Below are 22,952 nucleotides of genomic sequence, written 5' to 3' on the forward strand. Positions count from 1 at the left end.
TCTGCAGCGTAACGTGTTGTTTAATTCAGTTTCTTTCCTCCCTCATTCCACCGTGACGCACCTTCTACACACACCACCCCCTTTTTATTTCTTTTATTCCTGATTAAGGATTAGATTTTTTTTTGGTTTAAGAGTATAAACAATAAAATCAACGTTTATTTTAAAATTCTTTAAAGCGTGCAGTTTTTATTGAGGTCTTCAAAACTTATTTATTGATTAATACTATATAATTTAGTATTAATTACACAATTTTTATAGTAGCTGAAGTTAAAGTTAATTTTTTTTTTTTATTTAAAATGTAATTAATAAAAATGTTTTATATATATATATATATATATATATATATATATATATATATATATATATATATATATATATATATATATATATATATATATATATATAACCCAGCCATTAGGGGGGCACAAGCCAGTGTACTCTTAGTGCCGGTCCCAAGCCCGGGTAAATGGGGAGGGTTGCGTTAGGAAGGGCATCCAGCGTAAAACATGTGCCAAATCAAATATGCGGATCACAAATGAGAATTTCATACCGGATCGGTCGAGGCCCGGGTTAACAACGACCGCCACAGGTATCGTTAGCCGACAGGGTACCGGTGGAAATTGGGCTACTGTTGGCCGAAGGAGGAGAAGGAGAGGAGGAAGGCGTCTACAGAGACGGCAGGAAAAGGAGCAGTGTAGGAGAGTAGAGGTTCGGGTTGGTACTTTAAATGTTGGTACTATGACTGGTAAAGGGAGAGAGATAGCTGATATGATGGAGAGGAGAAAGGTAGATGTGTTGTGTGTTCAGGAGACCAAGTGGAAAGGGAGTAAGGCCAGGAACATTGGAGGTGGGTTTAAACTGTTTTATCATGGTGTGGATGGGAAGAGAAATGGTGTAGGGGTGATTCTGAAGGAAGAGTACAGTAAGAGTGTAGTGGAGGTGAAGAGAGTTTCTGATAGGGTGATGATCGTGAAGGTGGAAGTTGAAGGGATGATGATAAATGTCATCAGTGCCTATGCTCCACAAGTTGGCTGTGAGATGGAGGAGAAGGAAAGATTCTGGAGTGAATTAGATGAAGTGGTAGATGGTGTACCTAGGAAAGAACGATTGGTGATTGGGGCAGACTTTAATGGGCATGTAGGTGAAGGGAACAGAGGTGATGAGGAGGTGATGGGTAGGTATGGTTTTAAGGAGAGGAATGTGGAAGGGCAGATGGTGGTAGATTTTGCTAAAAGGATGGAAATGGCAGTGGTGAACACGTATTTTAAGAAGAAGGAGGATCATAGGGTGACATATAAGAGTGGAGGAAGGTGCACACAGGTGGATTATCTTCTGTGTAGGAGATGCAACCTGAAGGAGATTGGAGACTGTAAGGTGTTGGCGGGGGACAGTGTAGCTAGACAGCATCGAATGGTGGTCTGTAGGATGGTTTTGGAGGCGAAGAAGAAGAGGAGGAAAGTAAGGTTTGAAAGAAGAATAAGATGGTGGAAACTGAAGGAGGAAGAGTGTAGTGTGAGGTTCAGGGAAGAGGTCAGACAGGGGCTTGGTGGTGGTGAAGAGGTGCCGGATGATTGGGCAACTACCGCAGGAGTGATGAGGGAGGCAGCTAGAAAAGTACTTGGTGTGACATCTGGAAATAGAAAGCAAGACAAGGAGACGTGGTGGTGGAATGAGGAAGTGCAGGAGAGCATTAGGGGAAAGAGATTGGCAAAACAGAAGTGGGATCGACAGAGTGATGAGAAAAGTAGGCAGGAGTACAAGGAGATGCGGCAGCAGGTTAAAAGGGATGTGGCGAAAGCCAAGGAAAAGGCATATGAGGAACTGTATAAGAGGTTGGACACTAAGGAAGGAGAAAAGGATTTATACCGATTGGCCAAGCAGAGGGACCGAGCTGGGAAGGATGTACTGCAAGTTAGAGCAATAAAGGATGGAGAGGGAAATGTGTTGACTAGTGAGGAGAGTGTGTTGAGAAGATGGAGGGAGTATTTTGAGCAGCTGATGAATGAGGAAAATCAGAGAGAGAGAAGGTTGGAGGATGTGGAGTTGGTGAAGCAGGATGTAGATAGGATTAGTAAGGAGGAAGTGAGAGCAGCGATTAAGAGGATGAAGAATGGAAAGTCGGTTGGACCAGATGACATACCGGTAGAAGCGTGGAGATGTTTAGGAGAGATGGCAGTGGAGTTTTTAACCAGATTGTTTAACAGGATTCTGGAAGGGGAGAGGATGCCTGAGGAATGGAGAAGGAGTGTGCTGGTACCGATCTTTAAGCATAAGGGAGATGTGCAAACCTGCAGTAACTACAGGGGAATTAAGTTGATCAGTCACACCATGAAGTTATGGGAAAGAGTAGTGGAAGCCAGGCTGAGAGAAGAGGTGACCATCTGTGAGCAACAGTATGGTTTCATGCCGAGGAAGAGCACCACAGATGCCTTATTTGCTTTGAGGATGTTGATGGAGAAGTATAGAGAAGGACAGAAGGAGCTGCATTGTGTATTTGTGGATTTAGAGAAAGCGTACGACAGGGTGCCGAGAGAGGAGTTGTGGTATTGTATGAGGAAGTCAGGTGTGTCAGAGAAGTATTTGAGGGTGGTGCAGGACATGTATGAGGACAGTGTGACGGCAGTAAAGTGTGCAGTAGGTACGACAGACTGGTTCAGGGTGAAGGTTGGACTACATCAAGGATCGGCCCTGAGCCCTTTCCTGTTTGCAGTGGTGATGGACAGGTTGACGGACCAGGTCAGACAGGAGTCTCCCTGGACTATGATGTTTGCAGATGATATTGTGATTTGTGGTGAGAGTAGAGAGCAGGTTGAGAAGAGCCTGGAGAGGTGGAGATATGCGCTGGAGAGAAGGGGAATGAAAGTCAGTAGGAGTAAGACAGAGTACATGTGTGTGAATGAGAGGGAGGGCAGTGGAGTGATGCGGTTGCAGGGTGAAGAGGTGAAGAAGGTGGAGGAGTTCAGGTACCTGGGGTCAACAGTGCAAAGTAATGGAGAGTGTGTTAGGGAAGTAAAGAAAAGAGTGCAGGCAGGGTGGAGTGGGTGGAGAAGAGTGACAGGAGTGATTTGTGATAGAAGAGTATCTGCAAGAATGAAAGGGAAAGTTTATAGGACTGTGGTGAGACCTGCGATGTTGTATGGATTAGAGACAGTGGCATTGAGTAAAAGACAGGAGGTGGAGCTGGAGGTAGCAGAGCTGAAGATGTTGAGGTTTTCGTTGGGAGTGACGAGGATGGACAAGATTAGAAATGAGTTTATTAGAGGGACAGCACATGTAGGATGTTGTGGTGACAAGGTGAGGGAGGCGAGATTGAGATGGTTTGGACATGTGCAGAGAAGGGACGTGAATTATATTGGTAGAAAAATGCTGAAGATGGAGCCACCAGGTAGGAGGAAAAGAGGAAGGCCAAGGAGGAGGTTCATGGATGTGGTGAGGGAAGACATGCAGGTAGTTGGTGTAAAAGAGGCAGATATAGAGGACAGGGTGGTATGGAGACGGATGATCCGCTGTGGCGACCCCTAATGGGAGCAGCCGAAAGAAAAAGAAGAAGAAGATATATATATATATATATATATATATATATATATATATATATGAAAATTAGTGTAAAAATGTTTTAACATGAGAGAGAAAAAAACTGATGGGAATAATTAAATATATATTCAATATATGAGATAGTCAGGAGTCCCTGACTATCTTCAAGCGACGATTGAAGGCCTACCTCTTCCTGAAACACTTAAATTAGCAGCAGTTGTGGAGATGCTCTGGCCCAGTCGTCTAGACGTCACAATCTGATCCTCGTCAAATCCTTACGCTTGCCCATTTTTCCTGCTTCTAACACGTCAACTTTGAGGACAAAATGTTCACTTGCTGCATAAAATATCCCACAGATGCCATGGTGGAGAGATATTCAGTGTTAATCACTTCACCGCTCATAATGTTATAATAACTTTACAACACGTTACATCTGACCAGTGTGTATTACAGTGTTATAGAAAAAAAAGAAGAGATTCTGACCAGACAATAAATTCATCTGAATTTTATTCCGAAGATTCTGTACATTATTTTACATTCTGTTTGTCTGCATCACAACCGTTTAGTTCAGAACTTAAGTGTGTGTGTGTTATTCAGGACGATGGTGCACGGCGTTCTCCATGCGTCTGTACCACTTCTTGACCTTCGTGTTCTCCATCATATCAGCGAAAGCCTCGAGGTCCTCCATCACCTTCAGAACGCCAAACACCGCCTGAAACACGTTAGAGCATAAAAGAAATGAAGAGACACAATAAAAAGAAATAGAGAGAGGAGGAAAACTATACAAAAAGCAAAAACGGCCAAAAATAGAAATAGATTAAATGAGGGATAAAAGCTATATTTTGTCATCAAACTCTTTTTTTTTGCTGTATTTTTTGACTGAAAATCTATACAATTTCTTTATTATTATTTTTACCAGATCAGCAAGGTTGGGCTTTTCTCCTCCCATGAATTTCTTTTTTTTCCCGATGGCCGCCACCCACTCATTCACCGCCTTGTACAGGTCCTGCCTCACATCATCCTGCAGGTTGTGTCTTAGGACATGAGGAGAGAAAAAAAACAAAGCACAAATCAATCTATAGTTTACTGTCACACTGCAATTAAAAAAACTGATGAAGGAAAAGAAACAGAAAAAACTTCTACACAGTGAAATTTTAACGTTTATGAGTGAGGTTTTAACTTCACTAATCTGTGCTTCGTTCACTGACCAGTGCTGAATTCTGTGCTGCGTTCACTGACCAGTGCTGAACTCTGTGCTGCGTTCACTGACCAGTGCTGAACTCTGTGCTGCGTTCACTGACCAGTGCTGAACTCTGTGCTGCGTTCACTGACCAGTGCTGAACTCTGTGCTGCGTTCACTGACCAGTGCTGAACTCTGTGCTGCGTTCACTGACCTGCGTTTAAGGCGTTTAGAGATGAGCCACATGGCCGCTGCTCCCAGGTATTTGGCAAAGACGCCTTCAAACGTGCCGAAGTTTCCCTCGCGGACGATGTAGTCAAAGGAAGCCAGAGCCTCGGCCGGTGTCCGGTACACGTTCGGGGAGATAAGATGCACCAACCATTCGTCTACCCATTTCCGCCATTTTATTTCCTCTCTGAACACACACACACACTCCCACATCAACATTAATCCGGTTTATTTTGTACAGCACTGTGATCAGACTGACGGAGGAATGGAACTGCTGGTGACATCACAGCATCGTCACAACGCTACAGTGAACATCTACATCAGACATCGTAGAAAAAATGGCTGTGTGAGTGAAAGAGAGATAAAGAAACTGTGTGTAAGAGGTAGAGAGATTGAGAAGGTGAAAGAGTGGGAGAGAGTGAGTAAAAGAGATAGTATAAGACTGTGTATGAGTGACAGGGATAGAGAGACTGTGTGTAAGAGAGAGAGAGAGAGAGAGAGAAACAGAGAGAGATGTACTGTGACTCACTGTCTGGATGTTTTCTCAGGATAAACATGTCTATGTTTGTTCTCATCCACCATCACCCAGTATTTATTCCCGAACTCTATCACTTCTTTCCCCCTCTCGTTCGTCGCCTTCATTTCCGGGTAGCAGGACACGATCTCCGGAATGTTCTTCTCCCTGCAAAATGGCGTGTGTGAGACAGTGTGTGAAGCGGATCGTAACTCACAGAGCTTTGGAATCTTAAACTCACTCACCTGCTGATCAGGAAGGTCATCAGAGCGCTAATGATCACTGACGAGTCTTTCAGTTGCTGCTCAGGACAGAAGGAAAGAAAGATGCAGTTTAACACACACACACACACACACACACACACACTCTCTCGTAAGCGGGTCACATGGCATGAGCAGAAACATCCCAGCAGACTTACCACGCTATCGTTCACCATGAGGATGGGAACCTTCCTGTAGGTGGACCATTTAATTTCCTGCCGCATAACCGGGTTCACCTCCACGACCTCGTACGGGATGGCGTGATAATCCAGGAACACTCGCACTTTACTGCAGAACGGACACGTCTTATACTGATACAGCTTCAGCTTCACGTCACACGCCGTTCCTGATCCTGACTGCTGAAAAAGAAAACAGAAGGAAAAACACTAGTGTACAAAAGTCCTAAGAGGCCCAGCCACAAGTGGTCATGGTTATTATCCACGTTGCTGAATCTAGAACGTTCCTCGTGATCAGGACCATAACCATTTGTGGCAGCGGGCATGTGGACACATAACAAATGGTTATGATTATTACCCATGGTGCTGCTTCTATAACAAGCTCTTATGCCGAATACACCGAAAAATTAAGTACTGATCATGAAGAAACAGTGTTTGTTGTGTCAAGATCATAGAAAAATTAAGCCGTGATAAGAAAACAACTTTTGTTATGTCGAGATGATTTAAAACAAGAAATAAAAAATACAGTGTGAACGTAGTTGCTCCACCCACTTATTAACTGTGCCCCACACACTCAGTGACCGTGCCCCACCCACTTATTGACCGTGCCCCACACACTCAGTGACCGTGTCCCACACACTCAGTGACCGTGCCCCACACACTCAGTGACCGTGCCCCACACACTTATTGACTATGACTAATGAGTTGCATCTAAATACCCAAAATAATATTAATGATGATAGAAGAACATGGTGGTCATGGTGACCCCAGTCTTACTTCGGGCTGTTCTGCGTGTTGCCTCTGCAGCGTGTATTTCACAGTGTGGTACAGCCCGAGTCCACCTCCGAGCAAGAACGCACACCTGAGCGCCGCTCCGCTGCTTCCTGTCCGCCTCACAGCGCCCGCGAATCCGCGTGAGAAGCCGCTGTGGGCTCGCACGGAGAGCCGCGCGGAAACCAGCGTTGGATACGCCACCAGGAGACTCCTGCCGGGGGGAAGCAGTCGACCGACCTTCCACAAGCCCATCACGCAGGACGCCGACATCTTGGCCTGACGTCACACCGCGAGTGGCGCGCGCGCGACACGCGGAAGTGAAGCGGCTGTGCGTGGCCGCGCGAGAACTTCCGGAAACAAGCTGGAGTTTTTTTGTAAATAATGTATAAAAACAGCTATTGTTATTATTATTATTATTATTGTTATTATTATTATCATCATCATCATCATTATTATTATTGTTATTATTATAATAATTATTATCATCATCATTATTATTATTATTATTGTTATTATTATAATAACAATAATAATAATTATAATAATAATAATGATGATGATGATGATGATGATGATGATAATTATTATTATTATTGTTATTATCATCATCATCATCATCATTATTATTATTATTATTATTATTATCATTATTATTATTGTTATTATTATCATTATTATTTTCTGTCACAATGGAGTAGAGTGAAGTTGTTGTGCATTTAAAGGAAATTGTTGTACATGCGTAGATTTCCATACAACCAGGATTAAATACGGCCACGAAAACACACAACACAACTATACAACTAAATGACCAGACATAGAAGACATTACACATTGCAGTGATTTTCCTGTTAGTAAACAAGTGGGAGAGATAAAAGATATAATATGCATGAGTATGATGTTGCACAAATTACTTGTATTGCACTTATAACAATGGACATTGTCTCAAAACAGATTATAAAGTCCCTATACGATTGTTCCTCATATATTGTTTGTTCTTTTTATAAAAGTTTATCCCCAACGTGTGAGCCAGTGGCAACAAATCCCTGAGATGGTATGAATAAAAAACCTTGAGAGGAACCAAACTCAAAAGGGAACCCATTCTCATCTTCCAGTTTGCATGGTGTGAGGGGTGTAAGAGCACCTTCACAATTTCCTGACATGTGTACCATAAACGTGATGAAAAGGCCAAAAAATATTAAGGATAAACATGTATTAATTGCACACGTATCAAGAGAAATATTAAAACGCATACATTTACAGAATTTCACAATGATCAAGAAACATCTAGACACCATTAAAAACCGTATAAAATAAACTTTAATGTCTTGAATAAAATCTTTAAATAAACTTGAATGTAAAAAATACATACATTAGGCACATTTCTATTTATTGTTCTTTACTTTTTTTTAAATGGGTGGAGAAGAGTGATAGCAGGAGTGATTTGTGATAGAAGAGTATCTGTGAGAGTGAAAGGGAAAGTTTATAGGACTGTGGTGAGACCTGAGATGTTGTATGGTTTAGAGACAGTGGCATGGAGTAAAAGACAGGAGGTGGAGCTGGAGGTAGCAGACCTCCAGCTCCACCACAGACGCATTATTATAGACACCACAGACGCATTATTTGCTTTGAGAATGTGGATGAAGAAGTATAGAGAAGGTCAGAAGGAGTTGCATTGTGTGTTTGTGGATTTAGAGTAAGTGTATGACAGGGTGGAGAGAGGAGTTGTGGTATTGTATGAGGAAGTCAGGTGTGTCAGAGAAGTATGTGAGGGTGGTGCAGGACATGTATGAGGGCAGTGTGACAGCAGTGAAGTGTGCAGTAGGAACTACAGACTGGTTCAAGGTGAAGGTTGGACTGCATCAAGGAACGGCTCTAAACCTTTCCTGTTTGCAGTGGTGATGGACAGGTTGATGGACAAGGTCAGACAGGAGTCTCCCTGGACTATGATGTTTGCAGATGATATTGTGATTTGTGGTGAGAGTAGTGAGCAGATGGAGAAGTGGAGGTATGTGCTGGAGAGAAGGAGAATAAAAGTCAGTAGGAGTAAGACAGACTACATGTGTGTGAATGAGAGGGAGGGCAGTGTAGTGGTGCGGTTGCAGAGAGAAGAGGTGGAGAAGGTGGAGGAATTCAGGTACCTGGGGTGAACAGTGCAAAGTAATGGAGAGTGTGTTAGAGAAGTGAAGAAAAGAGTGCAGGCGGGGTGGAGTGGGTGGGGAAGAGTGATAGCAAGAGTGATTTGTGATAGAAGAGTATCTTCAAGAGTGAAAGGAAAAGTTTATAGGAGTGTGGTGAGACCTGCGATGTTGTACTGTTTAGAGACAGTGGCATTGAGTAAAAGACAGGAGGTGGAGGTGGAGGTAACAGAGCTGAAGATGTTGAGGTTTTCGTTGGGAGTGACGAGGATGGACAGGATTAGAAATGAATTAATTAGAGGAACAGCCCATGTAGGATGTTTTGGTGACAAGGTGAGGAAGGCGAGATTGAGATGGTTTGGACATGTGCAGAGGAGGGACATGGGGTATATCAGTAGGAGAATGCTGAAGATGGAGGAAAAGAGGAAGACCAAGGATGAGGTTTATAGATGTGGTGAGGGAAGACATGCAGGTAGTTGGGTTGAAAGAGGCAGATGTGGAGGACAGGGTGGTATGAAGACGGATGATTCGCTGTGGCGACCTCTAATGGGAGCAGCCGAAAGAAGAAGAAGATCTACAAACAAACAAACAGCCACACGGCGGCGTTCAGGTGAGAAGCAAAATGGCGGACACTTCCGCCGCCGCCTTGGCCTCTACGTCACTTCCGGATGCGGCAGGACTCTGGAGTAGTAGTGCGAGGCAACCGAATTCAGCTCAGGTCTCTTTCGCTTCGTTAGCATTTGAGGCTAATCAATGACAGCTCTGTGTCGCTTTCGCGTTTCAGCCGCTGTAACACACACACTGTCCGCCACTGGTCCAGGAGCACCGCTTTCACCTGCCGAGAAGGAAAACGAGGAAATGTCCAACACTTTATCCCGTATCATCTGAGGAGTCGGCGGGTTTTTCAGGTTAGCATTAGCATTAGCCTGGTTAGAATTGCTTACAGCTAGCATTGCTGATTAGCAGCGAGGTGTGAAATTGTCCGGCTTTAGCACTCTCTTAAAAAAATACAAAAAAGAGAAAACGTTCTTAATGATATCACTGTATGTGTTACTTTAACTGTAATTTTTTATTGTTTCACACAACGGGGTCATAATGTTAATCTCAAGCTATATACTGTTTCCGGCTTTTGCTTTGTTTACATTCTTTTATTTTGTTATATGTTAGGATTTCCTACAGACTTGACTGTATTAAACTGTCATTTTTTTTTATTTGTAAATAATTATTTACCTGATTCTGGTTTTATAGTCACGCTGAGATCTTTTTATTATGCATCATTTTATTATTTCTTCTTTTTTAATAATCATATCCAAATTATTGGATGGATGGATATATGGAAAATGTATAGATAGATGGAGGAATGGAAGGATGGATGGATAGATGCATAGGATAAATAGACAGATAGATAGCTTGACCGATTAATGCCAAAGGGAAATTGTAATCAACAGAGGAATATTATGTCTGGGATGAATAAATAAAAATGACAGTATAATAATTTAATATACTTGTTATAAAAATAATCTTTGACATTTTCTTTACAATAGTGTAGACAGGTTGTAATGGGAGATGTGTCCTAAAAGGTGTATTATTGAGGAAAAAAAAAAAAAAAAAAGATTTTTATTAAAAAATATATATAAAATAAATTATGGCATGGGATTTACAATTTGTATTTACAAATTGTAATAATTGCTTAATTTAAAGCACTCACTTCACCTGTTTTTTTGTCTATTATCACATTTTTATTTTTCATTTCAGTAATCATTTATATATATATATATATATATATATATATATATATATATATACATATATATATATATATATACACATATATACACATATATATATATATATATATACAGTGTGTATATGTGTCTTGACTTACGATGGAGATCCACATATAGTAAGTCTAGACATGGCCAAGCCCACCTAAGATAATTTATATAATTAATAATTTAACAGATTACAATATAATAACTTAGTTGATAATTATGATAAATCATTAACATGATTAGTGTCTTCACATAGATGATTATCATTAATTATTCATAATAACATATAATAAAAGGTCAATGGAGCAAATTTGTTGTTTCAGATCAAACTGAAAACTGTGTGTATCAAACTGGTAGCCCTTCACATTAATCGGTACCCAAGAAGTAGCTCTCAGTTTCCAAAAGGTTGGTGACCCCTGGTATAAACTATACAATAAACTTTATAGGAGGAGGTGGTAGCTTAGTGGTTAAAGCATTGCTCATGACTTTAAATCCCAGCCACACCAAGCTGCCACTCTGTTGCCCCTGAGCAAGGCCCTTAACCCCATAGCTGCTCAGTTGTGTGAATTGGATAAATGTAAGGGCATGTGTCAAATGGCATTAATATACAGTGGTCCCCCGGAGTTCTTTCGAATTTTGGACGCAGCCCCTATGGTACCTTAGTGAATTAATTTGGACATTGTCACTTTTTTCGGTCCGGATTTTTATCGCGATTGTGTATATGTTTGTGGCAGCGGGCACGTGGACGAGCGTCTGTTCGTGAGTGGAGGGCATAGCATTTGCTGCCACATATGCCACTTAATACCACAGCGCTGCTGAATCTTAGATTGTGATTGGTCATCATGTTTAAATTAACTCTCTGTTCTAACGTGTTTTTGTTTTTTTTTAGCAACTGCTAATTCACAGTGAGGACCAATCATATACGTTTAAAAACTTTTATGTAGTTTATGGAGGGAGTCTCCTTCCATCGGATTTATTGTGCACTAATGACAAGTTTAATGTCTGTGTAATAATCAATGCCACTGTAATTTATTATGTCCTCGTCGTACCCCTGAATTTTACGCATTCCACACTTTTTTGCATCATGGCCAGGCTTCGGTCTCTTTTCTGTTCTTTTCCATAGGGTAGCATTTCATTTCCAAGCAATTATTCATGACCCATAGGTAGAGCTCGGCTGCAGCTCGGCAAAAACATTACACAGCGTAAAGAAAAACCTGGAGGGCTTTTATTCGGGGTGAAATAATGGCGCGCTGGTGGAGGGGTAATTATTAAGTGTGATGTTGGTGCTCTTTGAGTAGATGATATTATGATGTATAATTGAGTGTAATTACAGTGAAAGTGAGTAATGATGATGATTATTAAATGATTAATGCGGTGTATGGGAAGGCTTTTACTGGCTCATACCTAAGCTTTCATTAATACTAGGATTAGTAGTAGACGTAGAGTGAAAAATGTAGTTGCCAAATTTGACTTTGATTAACGTGATGGTCTTTTGGTTGGGTGAGTGGGACAAATCCTGTTAAAGGTGACTCTGAGCAAAGTCACTTAATGCAAAGCTCCCAATCCTTGTCCATTGTCTCCATGTCCCCGTCCTGTTCTCTCTCCCCATCCCGGTCTCTCTCTACGTCCCCATCTCGGTCTTTCTCCTCATCCTGGTCTCTCTCCACGTCCCTGTCCCGGTCTCTCTCCCCATCTCGGTCTCTCTCCTCATCCTGGTCTCTCTCCACGTCCCCATCCCGGTCTCTCTCCCCGTCCTGGTCTCTCTTTGTCCTCATTCTGGTCTCTCTCCCTGTCCCGGTCTCTTTCCCTGTCTCGTTCTCTCTCCTCATCCCTGTCCTGGTCTCTTTCCTTATTCTATTCTTAATCCTGTTCCTCATCGCATTTTCTATTCCTGTTTTGTTCTGTTTCAAAACCCAATTTTGTTTTGTTTCCTGTCCTGTTTCTGATCTTATTCCCAAATCTTAACCCACGCTTAATCGCATTTCCATGTTCCCATTTCCCTTCTCGCCTCCGTTTCCAGTCCTTTTGCCCCGCGTTTCCAGTCCTTTTGCCCCATTCCCAGTCCTAGCCCTCTTCTCCCATTCTCAGTCCTCTTACCCCCGTTTCCAGTCCTTTCTCCTCTTTCCCAGAGCTCTTACCCCCGTTCCCTGTTTTTTCAACTCCTGTTCCCATTTCCAGTCCTCTCACCCCATTTTCCAGTCCTCTCGACCTGTCCCCAGTTTCCTTGTTTGCATTCCCAATTCTCATAACCCCGTTTCCAATCCAAGTGTTGGAAACACAATAGTGCTTCATCTACAGAGAAGCAGCAGCTCCTGTAGGAGGTTTTACAGTGACACTGTTGAATCATCTGTTACATCATTTCTATCTCTCTCTCTCTGCTCTCTCGCTCTCATTTTCTCCCTTTCTCTATTTATATATCTCTCAATTTCTCTGTTTTTTTAATCACTCTTTGCCTGTCTATGCCTTTTTTTTAATGTATATTTCTCTGTCTCTCTGTATCTGTATTTTGCTTTCACTCACACTCTTTTGGTCTCTCTTTCCTTTTTTTTTCTCTGATTTTGTGGATCACTCACTGCATCTTTCTCTCTCCCCCCTCTCTCCTACAGTTGACGATGAATGGCCTGTCCGTCAGTGAGCTGTGTTGCCTGTTCTGTTGTCCTCCATGCCCCAGTCGTATAGCTGCTAAATTGGCCTTCCTGCCCCCTGAGCCCACCTACACCCTTTTGCCTGACCTGGAAGCAGGCCCAGTGTCCACCACCTCTACCACAGCACCCGGGCTCCGCTCTCGAGGCGGCGCTGCAGTAGGAGGTGGAGGAGGAACTAGCACTGTTGGAGCAGGAGCTGGTGGTGGCACAGGAGGAGGAGGAGGAGGAGGAGGAGGAGAGGGGCGCTGGAAGCTCCATCTCACAGAGCGGGCCGAGTTTCAATATTCTCAACGGGAGCTGGACGTCACGGAAGTGTTCCTGACGCGCTCGAGTCGAGGGAACCGAGTGGGCTGCATGTACATCCGCTGCGCTCCTACAGCACGGTGAGACACACACACACACCAATCCTGATCCTGATAATAATTATAATCCTAATCCCTATTATAACATCATAAATACACCGACCAGGCAAAACATAGCCACCAATGAGGCAAAACATTATGGCCACCTGCCTAATATTGTGTTGGTCCCCTCCTTTTGCCGCTTCTTCAGCAGTTTGAGCTACAGGAGCTCGTCTGTTGGATCGGACCACACGGACCAGCCTTCGCTCCCCACGTTTGTAAAAAAAAATAATAAAAAAAAAAATTAAACCAATAAGCCTCGCGGCCGAGGCTCATTGAAAAAATTTTTTTGTTTTATTTTGAATTCAGCTCGTAAACTTTTTTTTGTTTTGCACCTCAATATTCCTGTTACTGTAACGTAAAGTTTTTCCGACATCCTTCAGAATCATAGTGTCTGATACGTTCCATATACTCGTCTCAAACTGTCGTCCTTTCCAGCAAAAAAAAAAAAAAAAAGAGAGAGTAGTTCATCTTGTACCTGCTTTTGTATATTCTGAATATATTTACAGCACACGTGGGGCAGACGCCAGACTTCCTCACACATGTAAATCCATCGTTCCTCTCGTCTCATTTACATGTGCGTATTTCCTTTTTCCATTCTCTCTTTCTCTCCTCTCTCATGCATTCTTTTGCTCTCTTTCTCTTTGTCTTTCATTCTCTCTCTCTCTCCCTCTCTCTTTCTCCATCTCTCTCTCTCTTCCCCCCTCGCTCTATCTCTCCTCGACTGTTTCTCCATGAATTTCTCTTCTCTCTCTCGTGCTCTCTCCCTCTGTTATGTCTTTCTCTCACTCTTGCTTTCTCTCTCCTCTGTTTTCTCGTCACTCTCTTTCTCTTTCTCCATCTCTTTCTTTGTCTTCCTCCCTCTCTCTCTTTCTCCATCTGTTTTTTTATCCCCCACACCCCTTTTCTCCTTTTCCTTATCTTTAAACACGGTTCAGATTTTCCTTCTCTCTCTGCTCCCTCTGCTTTCTTCCCCAGTCTGTGCGCGTGTGTGAGGGTTTTAAAACCGAATTATATTGTTTGATATAAAAATAAGTTTGGCACAGGAAGTACAGTGTTGGAGGAACTCAACCGAGTTGTAGGCTGATTTATCTTGAGTTTGTAATCCAGTGTACCAGTGTAGATTTATTCATCGCTGGAAACTCAAAGCGCTTTTGTACGTCACTCTGGACACTGGCGTCTGCTAAATGGCGTAAATGTAAATGTAACTCCCTCAGCTGACGCTCACCAAACAGGTGAAGTGTGTCGTGCCCACGGCAGCGCGTGACTGTGTTACCATAGTAACAGCATCCGGGTTGTTTTATTTTTATTTACATTGGTCCAGAAAAAAGGCTGCCACGCTGCAATTGTTGGAGGGGGCGGATCAACACATAACATCGTAGCGGGCGTTAAAACCGATCCGAGACACAGAGAGCGTGTGACAGTAACGTTGTGAGTCGCATCGTTGGTTTAATTTGAAATGTCTGATATTTCTGACATTTCTGACATTTTCCTTTCCCAAATGTAAAAATGATATGATGCACTTTTGGCCTCGCTGCAGCAACAGCAGCAACAGCAGCAGCGTAGGACTTGTATGTATGTTTTTGAACAAACAAGGCAGGTTGTTTCCACATAAAAACACATTCCTCTTTAATTACTGTACATCACAACGATCTAGGTTAACACGCACGCACACACACACACACACACACACACACACACACACACACACACACACACACACACACACACACACACAAACACACACACACACACACACACACACACACAAACACACACAAAGCACTAAGCCAGAGATATCTTAAATAAGTTAAATGTTAATCCAGGGTGTGGTCTGTATAAAGGCAAGTGTGTATGTAGATAGATAGATAGATAGATAGATAGATAGATAGATAGATAGATAGATAGATAGATAGATAGATAGATAGATAGATAGATAGATAGATAGATAGATAGATAGATAGATAGATAGATAGATAGATAGATAGATAGATAGATAGATAGATAGATAGATAGATAGATAGATAGATAGAGATTATATTTTGTTAATTTTTTTTTTATATTTCAATTAAATTTTAAGTCTGTTGCATTTTCCAAAATGGACATTGTCTCAAAGCAGCTTTACAGAATGTAAGAATTATAGAACAAAGTGAGCCGGAATGGAATGAAGTTATTCATGTCTTTATGTTACATTTATTCCAACCTAAAGACATTTATTCCCCTCGTCATTGGAGCCCCGCCCATCCAACCATCAGTCAAGAGTGAAATAACACTTTAATATCTCTTAAGTTGTCTTGTTATCATCAGAACCTGCCCTAACCTCCACTCTTTTGGGAAGATGTTCCACTAGATTTTGAAGTGTGCTTGCAGAGATTTGTACTCACTCAGTCTAAAGTAAAGTCTGGTACTGATGTAGGAGAGGTGTAGAGGCCTGGGGTGCAGTCAACATGAAAAATTCATCCCAGAGGTGTTCAATAGGGTTAAAGTTGGAGCTCTTCGGCAGGAGATCCTCTGCCCCAAGCAATGTAAAGCATATCTTCGTGGAGCTAGCTTTGTGCACAGGGGCATTGTCATGCTTTGGGTCTGCTCGTTTAAGAGAAGGGAAAATGGATGCATTTGGTAGCATGTCTCTAGACGTCCTGTAGAATTGTTTGTCTTCATGTATGTGGTAACAGTTTTGGTTTGAAATGCATATGGCTGGAAAAGTCAGGTGTCCCAATCCTTTTGTCCATATAATCCATATAGTCCATTTATCCCATTTATCCATCTAAAAACAAACGAACGTACAAATGGTACATGAAGATTCTAAAGGAAGGAAAAAAATCAACCTGACTGTAATAAATTTATTTTTAAATACACTTTCATTTAAGATAAAAGTTTCGGTTTTACTGTAGTGATAAACACTGTGTGTGTGTGTGTGTGTGTGTGTGTGTGTGTGTGTGTGTGTGTGTGTGTGTGTGTGTCGGGCAGGTTCACCGTTCTCTTCTCGCATGGTAACGCTGTAGATCTTGGGCAGATGAGCAGTTTCTACATCGGCTTGGGAACACGCATTAACTGCAACATCTTCTCCTACGACTACTCGGGCTACGGCGTGAGCACGGGAAAACCGTCCGAGAAGAACCTGTACGCGGACATCGACGCGGCGTGGCAGGCTCTACGCACACGGTAACGCACAACACACACACCTACGGCAGTGCGCTTAATCTTTTCTACATTCGAATGTGTAGTTTATACCTGGAAATATGAGTTATTAGAAAGGAAATGAGTGCATAGTGAAGATTTAAGGAAGGTTCGTCTCTATGTTCATGTTCACGCCTGGTGCGTTTTTTCGTTATATTTATTAGTCGAGAGCTTTTTCAGCTCGTGCCTCGATCCATGTGCCAAAATCACCATATTCACCATGGAAGTCACACCACATGTAAGAATCCTCCATGTAGCTCAGTGAGGTCATTAGGAACAGTTTCCAGTAGCTGTATATATGGAACCAGAATCGAATGTTACTATAGGTGGAATTTATAAACAGCAGGCGCATTTAGGATGCTGAACCTGCTGAACTCTGGAGCCCTCTGGACAGTTGAACACGTGAAAAAATAGAGAAATGGGGAGAAAACAGCGAGGGGCCACGAAGAAGATTAATATGGAAGCCCGTTTTTGCTGAATGGGCGAATTGTAGATTAAAGTAGAATTGAAAATTAAAGGACGGACGGATGAACAGACAGAAGGATGGATTGTAGATTGATGGGTAGTTGGATGGATGGATGGATGGATGGATGGATGGATGGATGGATGGATGGATGGATTGTAGATTGATTGATGGATGGTTGGTTGGAAGGATAGATGGATGGATGGATGGATGGATGGATGGATGGATGGATGGATAGATGGATGGATTGTAGATGGATGGATAACTGGATGGATAGATAGATGGATTGTAGATTAATGGATGGATAAACGGAAGGATAGATCGATGGACGGATAGATAGTTAGCTGAATGGATGGATTGTAGATAGATGGATGGATGGGCAGATGGATGGATGGATAAATGGAGGGAATACATGGCTGGATGGATGGATCGATAGACGGACAGATAGATAGATAGCTAAATAAATGGATTGTATATTGATCGGTAGATGGATGGATGGATGGATGGATGGATGGATGAGTTAATGAATATCTCTCACGTTCAAATAAAAACAAGTATGGTTTTGTTGGTTGTGGTGAGTTTGAAATTTGTGAGAACACTGCTGGAGACAGGAACCTGGAGAAGAGGCCAGAATGAGAAGCGTGAAAGTGAGACGTGCTCTGGTCCTCAGTGGTGAGGGAGCGGTTCGACTTTTGCTGCCTAATTGGTCGGCTGTGTGAAGCGAGTTAACACACTATGTTTTGGTTCTTTCAGATACGGCATCAGCCCAGAGAACGTCATCCTGTACGGGCAGAGCATCGGCACGGTGCCCACGGTGGACCTGGCGTCACGGTACGAGTGTGCTGCCGTCATCCTGCACTCTCCTCTCACCTCGGGGATGAGGGTCGCCTTCCCCGACACCAAGAAGACCTACTGCTTCGACGCTTTCCCCAAGTGAGTCCTGCATTTCAGATTGCAGCTAAAGAGATTAAATAAATATCAATAAACTGTTAAAACAAAATTATTTGGATTCTGTGGAAATTTTGGTGTGAATACAGAAAAGCAGATGTAAAAAAAAAAACAACACTCGCTAAAGTGACACAGGTTTCGTGTTTTGTCTTGTTATTGATCTTTCTCTCTCTCTCTCTCTCTCCCTTCCCGCAGCATAGAGAAGGTGTCAAAGATCACGTCTCCAGTGTTGATCATCCACGGGACGGAGGACGAGGTGATTGATTTCTCGCACGGCCTGGCTCTGTACGAGCGCTGCCCCAAAGCCGTGGAGCCTCTGTGGGTGGAGGGGGCAGGGCATAACGACATCGAGCTTTACAGCCAGTACCTGGAGCGTCTGCGCAGGTTCATCGGCCAAGAACTGGCAACCCAGCACACCTGAGGACCTCCCACACACCTCACCTTTCTCGCTCGCTCTCTCTCTCTCGTTTTTCTCTTTCTTACCCTTTTACACTTCCTGTTTCAAGCATCTCGAGAAGGATCCCAAACGAATAATAACTCCTATGTGCTTAAGCTATTTATTTATTTATTTTTCCATTTTGTCAGATAGATTTATCCATAATAAACCACCAAACGCTTGGAGAAACAACGCTACCTCAATGGAAAAATATTTCAATAATATCGAAATTTTATTTTAATATATAAAGAAAAACCTTTTTTTTTTTTTTTTTTCGCTCACTATAACGGATCAATAATTCAGTGAAAGAAATTACAAATAAATTAGATTAATTATATACAATAGTATTACATCTAAAGTAATGTATTGCATTTTTATATACTTCATTAATTTTTATATATTTAATTCTATTTAAGGGGAAAAAATAGAATTATGTCAATACTAAAGATTTCTAAAGCCGAGTCAAAGGAGGACCTTAAAACCTGCCACCAAACACAAAGAAAGTGAGAAAATGTATATAATAAATACTTCAATAAATATATAATATACTCGTTAAGCGCTAGAAGTCGTGAATTGAAAGAAATTAAAGAAAATGAATACAAAAGAAACCTCACCAGAATAATTTTTTCCGAGTCTCATTAGTTTTTTTAAGGATTTTTTTTTTCCCTTTCTGTCACGGAAATCCGATTTATACACGGCCACAGATTAAAGGTGCGGTTTGTTATTTTCACTCGTCAGGTGAATTATGATTAAACATTATAACTTCCACAATCCTTAGGCTTTTCCTTCTCCCAGCCCATCCTTTCTTCTTTCTCTGTCTGTTTATTTCGGGACTTTTTCGTTAAAGGCTGCTGTCGAACGAACTGGAATTGTGTGATTGGGGTCACAAAGTGGGGTAATATAGAATAGTGTAACTTTAGCTACATCAGCTAGGGTACTTTTTGTTGTTCTTGTTTCACAGATTAAGTGAACATGTTGATCTACGTGAAACTGAGCCTTTTTTTTTATTATTATTATTTTTCTTAAATCAAAAGTAAATGACTTGAATTTCTGAGTTTGACCAGTACACAGCGTATACACATTCATATAAATATACTGTATATTATATCAATATTTTCCAGGCCAGAAACGCTGAAAAATGTGGAGCGTGTGCAGCTTGGCGTGTCATAAACTCGTGATCTTCGGATCCAAAATCCGACGCTTCACCACTAAACTCACACCTCTAAAGCAATAGTCGAAATCATGGGCTTTTTTTTTCTTTCTTGAAACACTTCAACGGTTCGAACGATATCAGTGATGACGTATTTATCGCACCGCACGTTTAAATCGAAATGAACTCCAGATGTGTAGGCAGGTGTATAAACAGAGTCTTTCTCTCTCTCTCTCTCTCTCTCTCTCTCTCTCTCTCTCTCTCTCTCTCTCTCTCTCATTTTTTTTTGTCTGTCTCTCCGATTAAAGTGAGACAGGCGTCGATATACCGGGTGTGGACTCCTGATCCTTTGTGATCATACAGACGTCACTGGTGTTCGGAGCGTCTTTGCGCTGATGATCGACTTGCGGAGCTGCTCGCTATTTCGACATGGTTGTTCTGACCTCCTCAGTGTGTGTGTGTGTGTGTGTGTGTGCGCCCTCTGTGAGCGACAGTGCTGGGAAACGCTGCAGGCTCGGACCACCTCCTCAGCTGCTAGAGTTTACTGGAGCTTTTTTTTTTTTGTTGTAGCTTTCCTATATCTTTAATATTATTATGACTATAGAATCACTCCTTTATTCTGAACCCCTGTTCTCTCTTGCTTCTGAGTGTTAAAGGTGTCAGACCCAAGTCGCTATCGTCCACACGCTCATTAGCGTAGCGGCATGACGAGCCGAGCGGTAACGGCGGGATTAGCATAAAGCTCTGGTGTGCGTGACCTCGGGTCGGCGTCTTAGAACATGAGATCTATGAAAGGGGATCGTTTTTCCTTCTCCGTATGCGTTTACGGTCTCCCACACGCTCTGTTCAAGTGTGTGTGTGAGAGACGATCCTGAGCCCCTGCCGCAGAGTAAACCGACACGCGATCTTTTAGCTTTCATCTCCAGTGGATCGCAATCCCTTTCTTCCGTCATTATATCTCTTCCCTCCCTCCCTCCCTGCCTTCCTTCAGGGTGACTGATGACTCATCCGTTAGCTTTTTACCTCTCACCTGTTTTGAAACTATATGAGCAAAAGTTTTTGGATCCCGGACTTTTCCAGCCATATGGACTACTTCTTCAAACCGTTACCATGATTTTAGTAACACGCTTATAACCGAGCGAATCTCCACAGAACATCTTCCCAGAAGAGTGAAGCTTATTATAAGAGCAAATCAGGATTCAATGTGGAATGGAGCATTCAAATAGCACATCTCAATCTTAAGCTCAGGTGTCCACTGACTTTTGTCCATATGGTGGTCCTTAAACACAACTGGATTCAGAGTCGGAGTTTGCTTTTGCTTTAGAAGTAGGGGAACCTGGACATCGTTTAATGTTCACGCGTTACGGCCAACACAAATTTAACGGCAGCTACGTTATCGTTCATCGTTGATGAAAACGAGGACTGGTCTGGAGGAATGTGCAGGCTTCGGATATATTTACTGGTTTTCAGTTTTTGCGTACATTTTCCCGAAAACCAGCCTTGATTTAATACAGTATGTTATACAGGTAGCGCCCGACTTACGAGATAGATAGGGACCGGAAAAGTGTTTAAATCCATGCTTCGTAAGAGAAGAGAGAGACTTGCGTGTCTCGGTCCCACAATGCATCAAATCTGAATAGCGCACGCAGATTTTGAAAGTTTTCTTGAATATATTTAGATATTTTTTTTTTTTTTTTTTTGCGTGGCTGCGTTTGTATCTCCGAAAATTCGTAGTTGGGGGGCTGACTGTTTTATTTTTGGAATAAAATAAAATTCTGTTATTGCAGAATGTAGCCAGTAGGGGGGATGATGACAGAACACCAGGACTAATTTCTTCAAATTTAGGATTATTTGATGTTTTTTCCCCCCTAAGTACGACTGGTACTGGTACTAAGAATGAGTAATGTCCAGAGTGCTAATGAATCAGTAATAAGCGTATCCGATTCAAGTATCTCGGACGTGTCTAGGTGCTGCTAAATCTTCAGCGTCACCATTAAATACGCGCTCAGTGCTCGCTGAATCGAACTGCTCACTCTGTTGATCTTGGGCTTGTACTCACTCGCTGAAACGCTGCTGTACTTCCACCTGTTTGTGTTTGACCTTCGATCGCTATCATCGTTCCTAAGCTCGAACACGTACAACAGGATCGCGTCAGGCGATCGGGATTTCCGCCACAAACTTTTATTAACTTTTATTATCGCACAAACAGTATTAACGATAATGACACGGGGCTCTCGCGCAAACTGATACGATCTTAACTCATAAGGGTGGTATGATTCACTGACATTGTTTTTAGATTGCATTCTTTCATGAACAGCAGTGAATTAAAGAAGAGCTTCTTTCCAAAACTAAACCCCTGATGGTGCTGATGATATTAATATTAAGTTGGATTTGAATAAAAATTAAGAGCCGTATTTTAAATAACACTTCCCCTGAGCGAACTAGAGAGGAAACTAAGGTAGAAAATGTTCATGTGAACATAAAATCTTATGAATGAACGAAGCAGGTGTTGCTGAAGTCCGAGACAAACGTGTTAAGTGTTTTGGAAGAAAAAAGGTTAGAGCCCAGGCACTGGACAAAGCTCAGACTGTCGAGGGAGTGTGTGTGTGTGTGTGTGTGTTTGGGTGGGTGGGTGGGTGGGTGGTTGGGTGGGTGGGCGGGGTGGTAAATGGTTGCGGGGACACAAGTGTTTGGGCAAGTGCAAAACAGTAGCAGGTTTAAGGACTGAGGATAAAAATGTATGAAAACTGAATGTGTTTTGTTTTTTTTGTTTCTCCTCTCTCTCTCTCTCTCTCTCTCTCTCTCCCCCCCCCCATGGAGGACTCAGACAAACTCAAGCTCGTTTCGAAGCTCCAGACCAAGGCGTTTACTTTCTTCTTCCTGATGTAAAGCAGTTTGAGTGCTGAGTGTTTTGTAATAGACTGACACTGTACCGTATCGTACTGTATCTCGCACTCGCACACTTCGGCTCTGTGAAGTTCTCCTTCTTTGGGCTGTTTTTATTTTTTTTTTCTATTTTGTTTTTCTTCTCTTCCTGCTCGGGGGTTAAACCGGTTTTTGCGGGTGGTGTGTTATGACGCTCGTGTCTACTTACATGTTTATTATAATATCATTCTAATGAATTCTTCTCAAAATTGTTGTTTTTAGTTTTTCCAG

The 22,952-nt window shown here is 42.2% G+C and overlaps 2 protein-coding genes across 3 annotated transcripts; one reads left to right on the forward strand and one right to left on the reverse strand.

Moving 5' to 3' along the window:
• Nucleotides 1–4,024: 4,024 nt before the first annotated feature.
• Nucleotides 4,025–7,019, reverse strand: ptgesl (prostaglandin E synthase 2-like). Of its 2 annotated transcripts, none has more exons than XM_083555045.1 (7): nucleotides 6,670–7,019; nucleotides 5,875–6,075; nucleotides 5,702–5,757; nucleotides 5,472–5,624; nucleotides 4,929–5,129; nucleotides 4,451–4,568; nucleotides 4,025–4,246 (listed from the first exon to the last, which is right to left on the reverse strand). In XM_083555045.1, the coding sequence occupies exons 1-7, from the start codon at nucleotides 6,934–6,936 to the stop codon at nucleotides 4,124–4,126; spliced, it is 1,119 nt and encodes a 372-aa protein (XP_083411171.1). In that variant the 5' UTR covers nucleotides 6,937–7,019; the 3' UTR covers nucleotides 4,025–4,123. The 2 variants fall into 2 exon arrangements, with proteins under 2 accessions (XP_083411171.1, XP_083411172.1); XM_083555046.1 differs by having other exon boundaries at nucleotides 5,875–6,072; nucleotides 6,670–7,016.
• A 2,454-nt stretch (nucleotides 7,020–9,473) lies between these two features.
• abhd17ab (abhydrolase domain containing 17A, depalmitoylase b) lies at nucleotides 9,474–19,412 on the forward strand. Its single transcript, XM_083553521.1, has 5 exons — nucleotides 9,474–9,709; nucleotides 13,180–13,601; nucleotides 16,590–16,784; nucleotides 18,016–18,195; nucleotides 18,406–19,412. Exons 2-5 carry the CDS (start codon nucleotides 13,186–13,188, stop codon nucleotides 18,629–18,631), a joined length of 1,017 nt encoding a protein of 338 aa, XP_083409647.1. The 5' UTR covers nucleotides 9,474–9,709; nucleotides 13,180–13,185; the 3' UTR covers nucleotides 18,632–19,412.
• Nucleotides 19,413–22,952: the final 3,540 nt, after the last annotated feature.

Source organism: Silurus aristotelis, assembly GCF_946808225.1.
Source record: "Silurus aristotelis genome assembly, chromosome: 11".
NCBI classification, from domain to species: Eukaryota; Metazoa; Chordata; class Actinopteri; order Siluriformes; family Siluridae; genus Silurus; species Silurus aristotelis.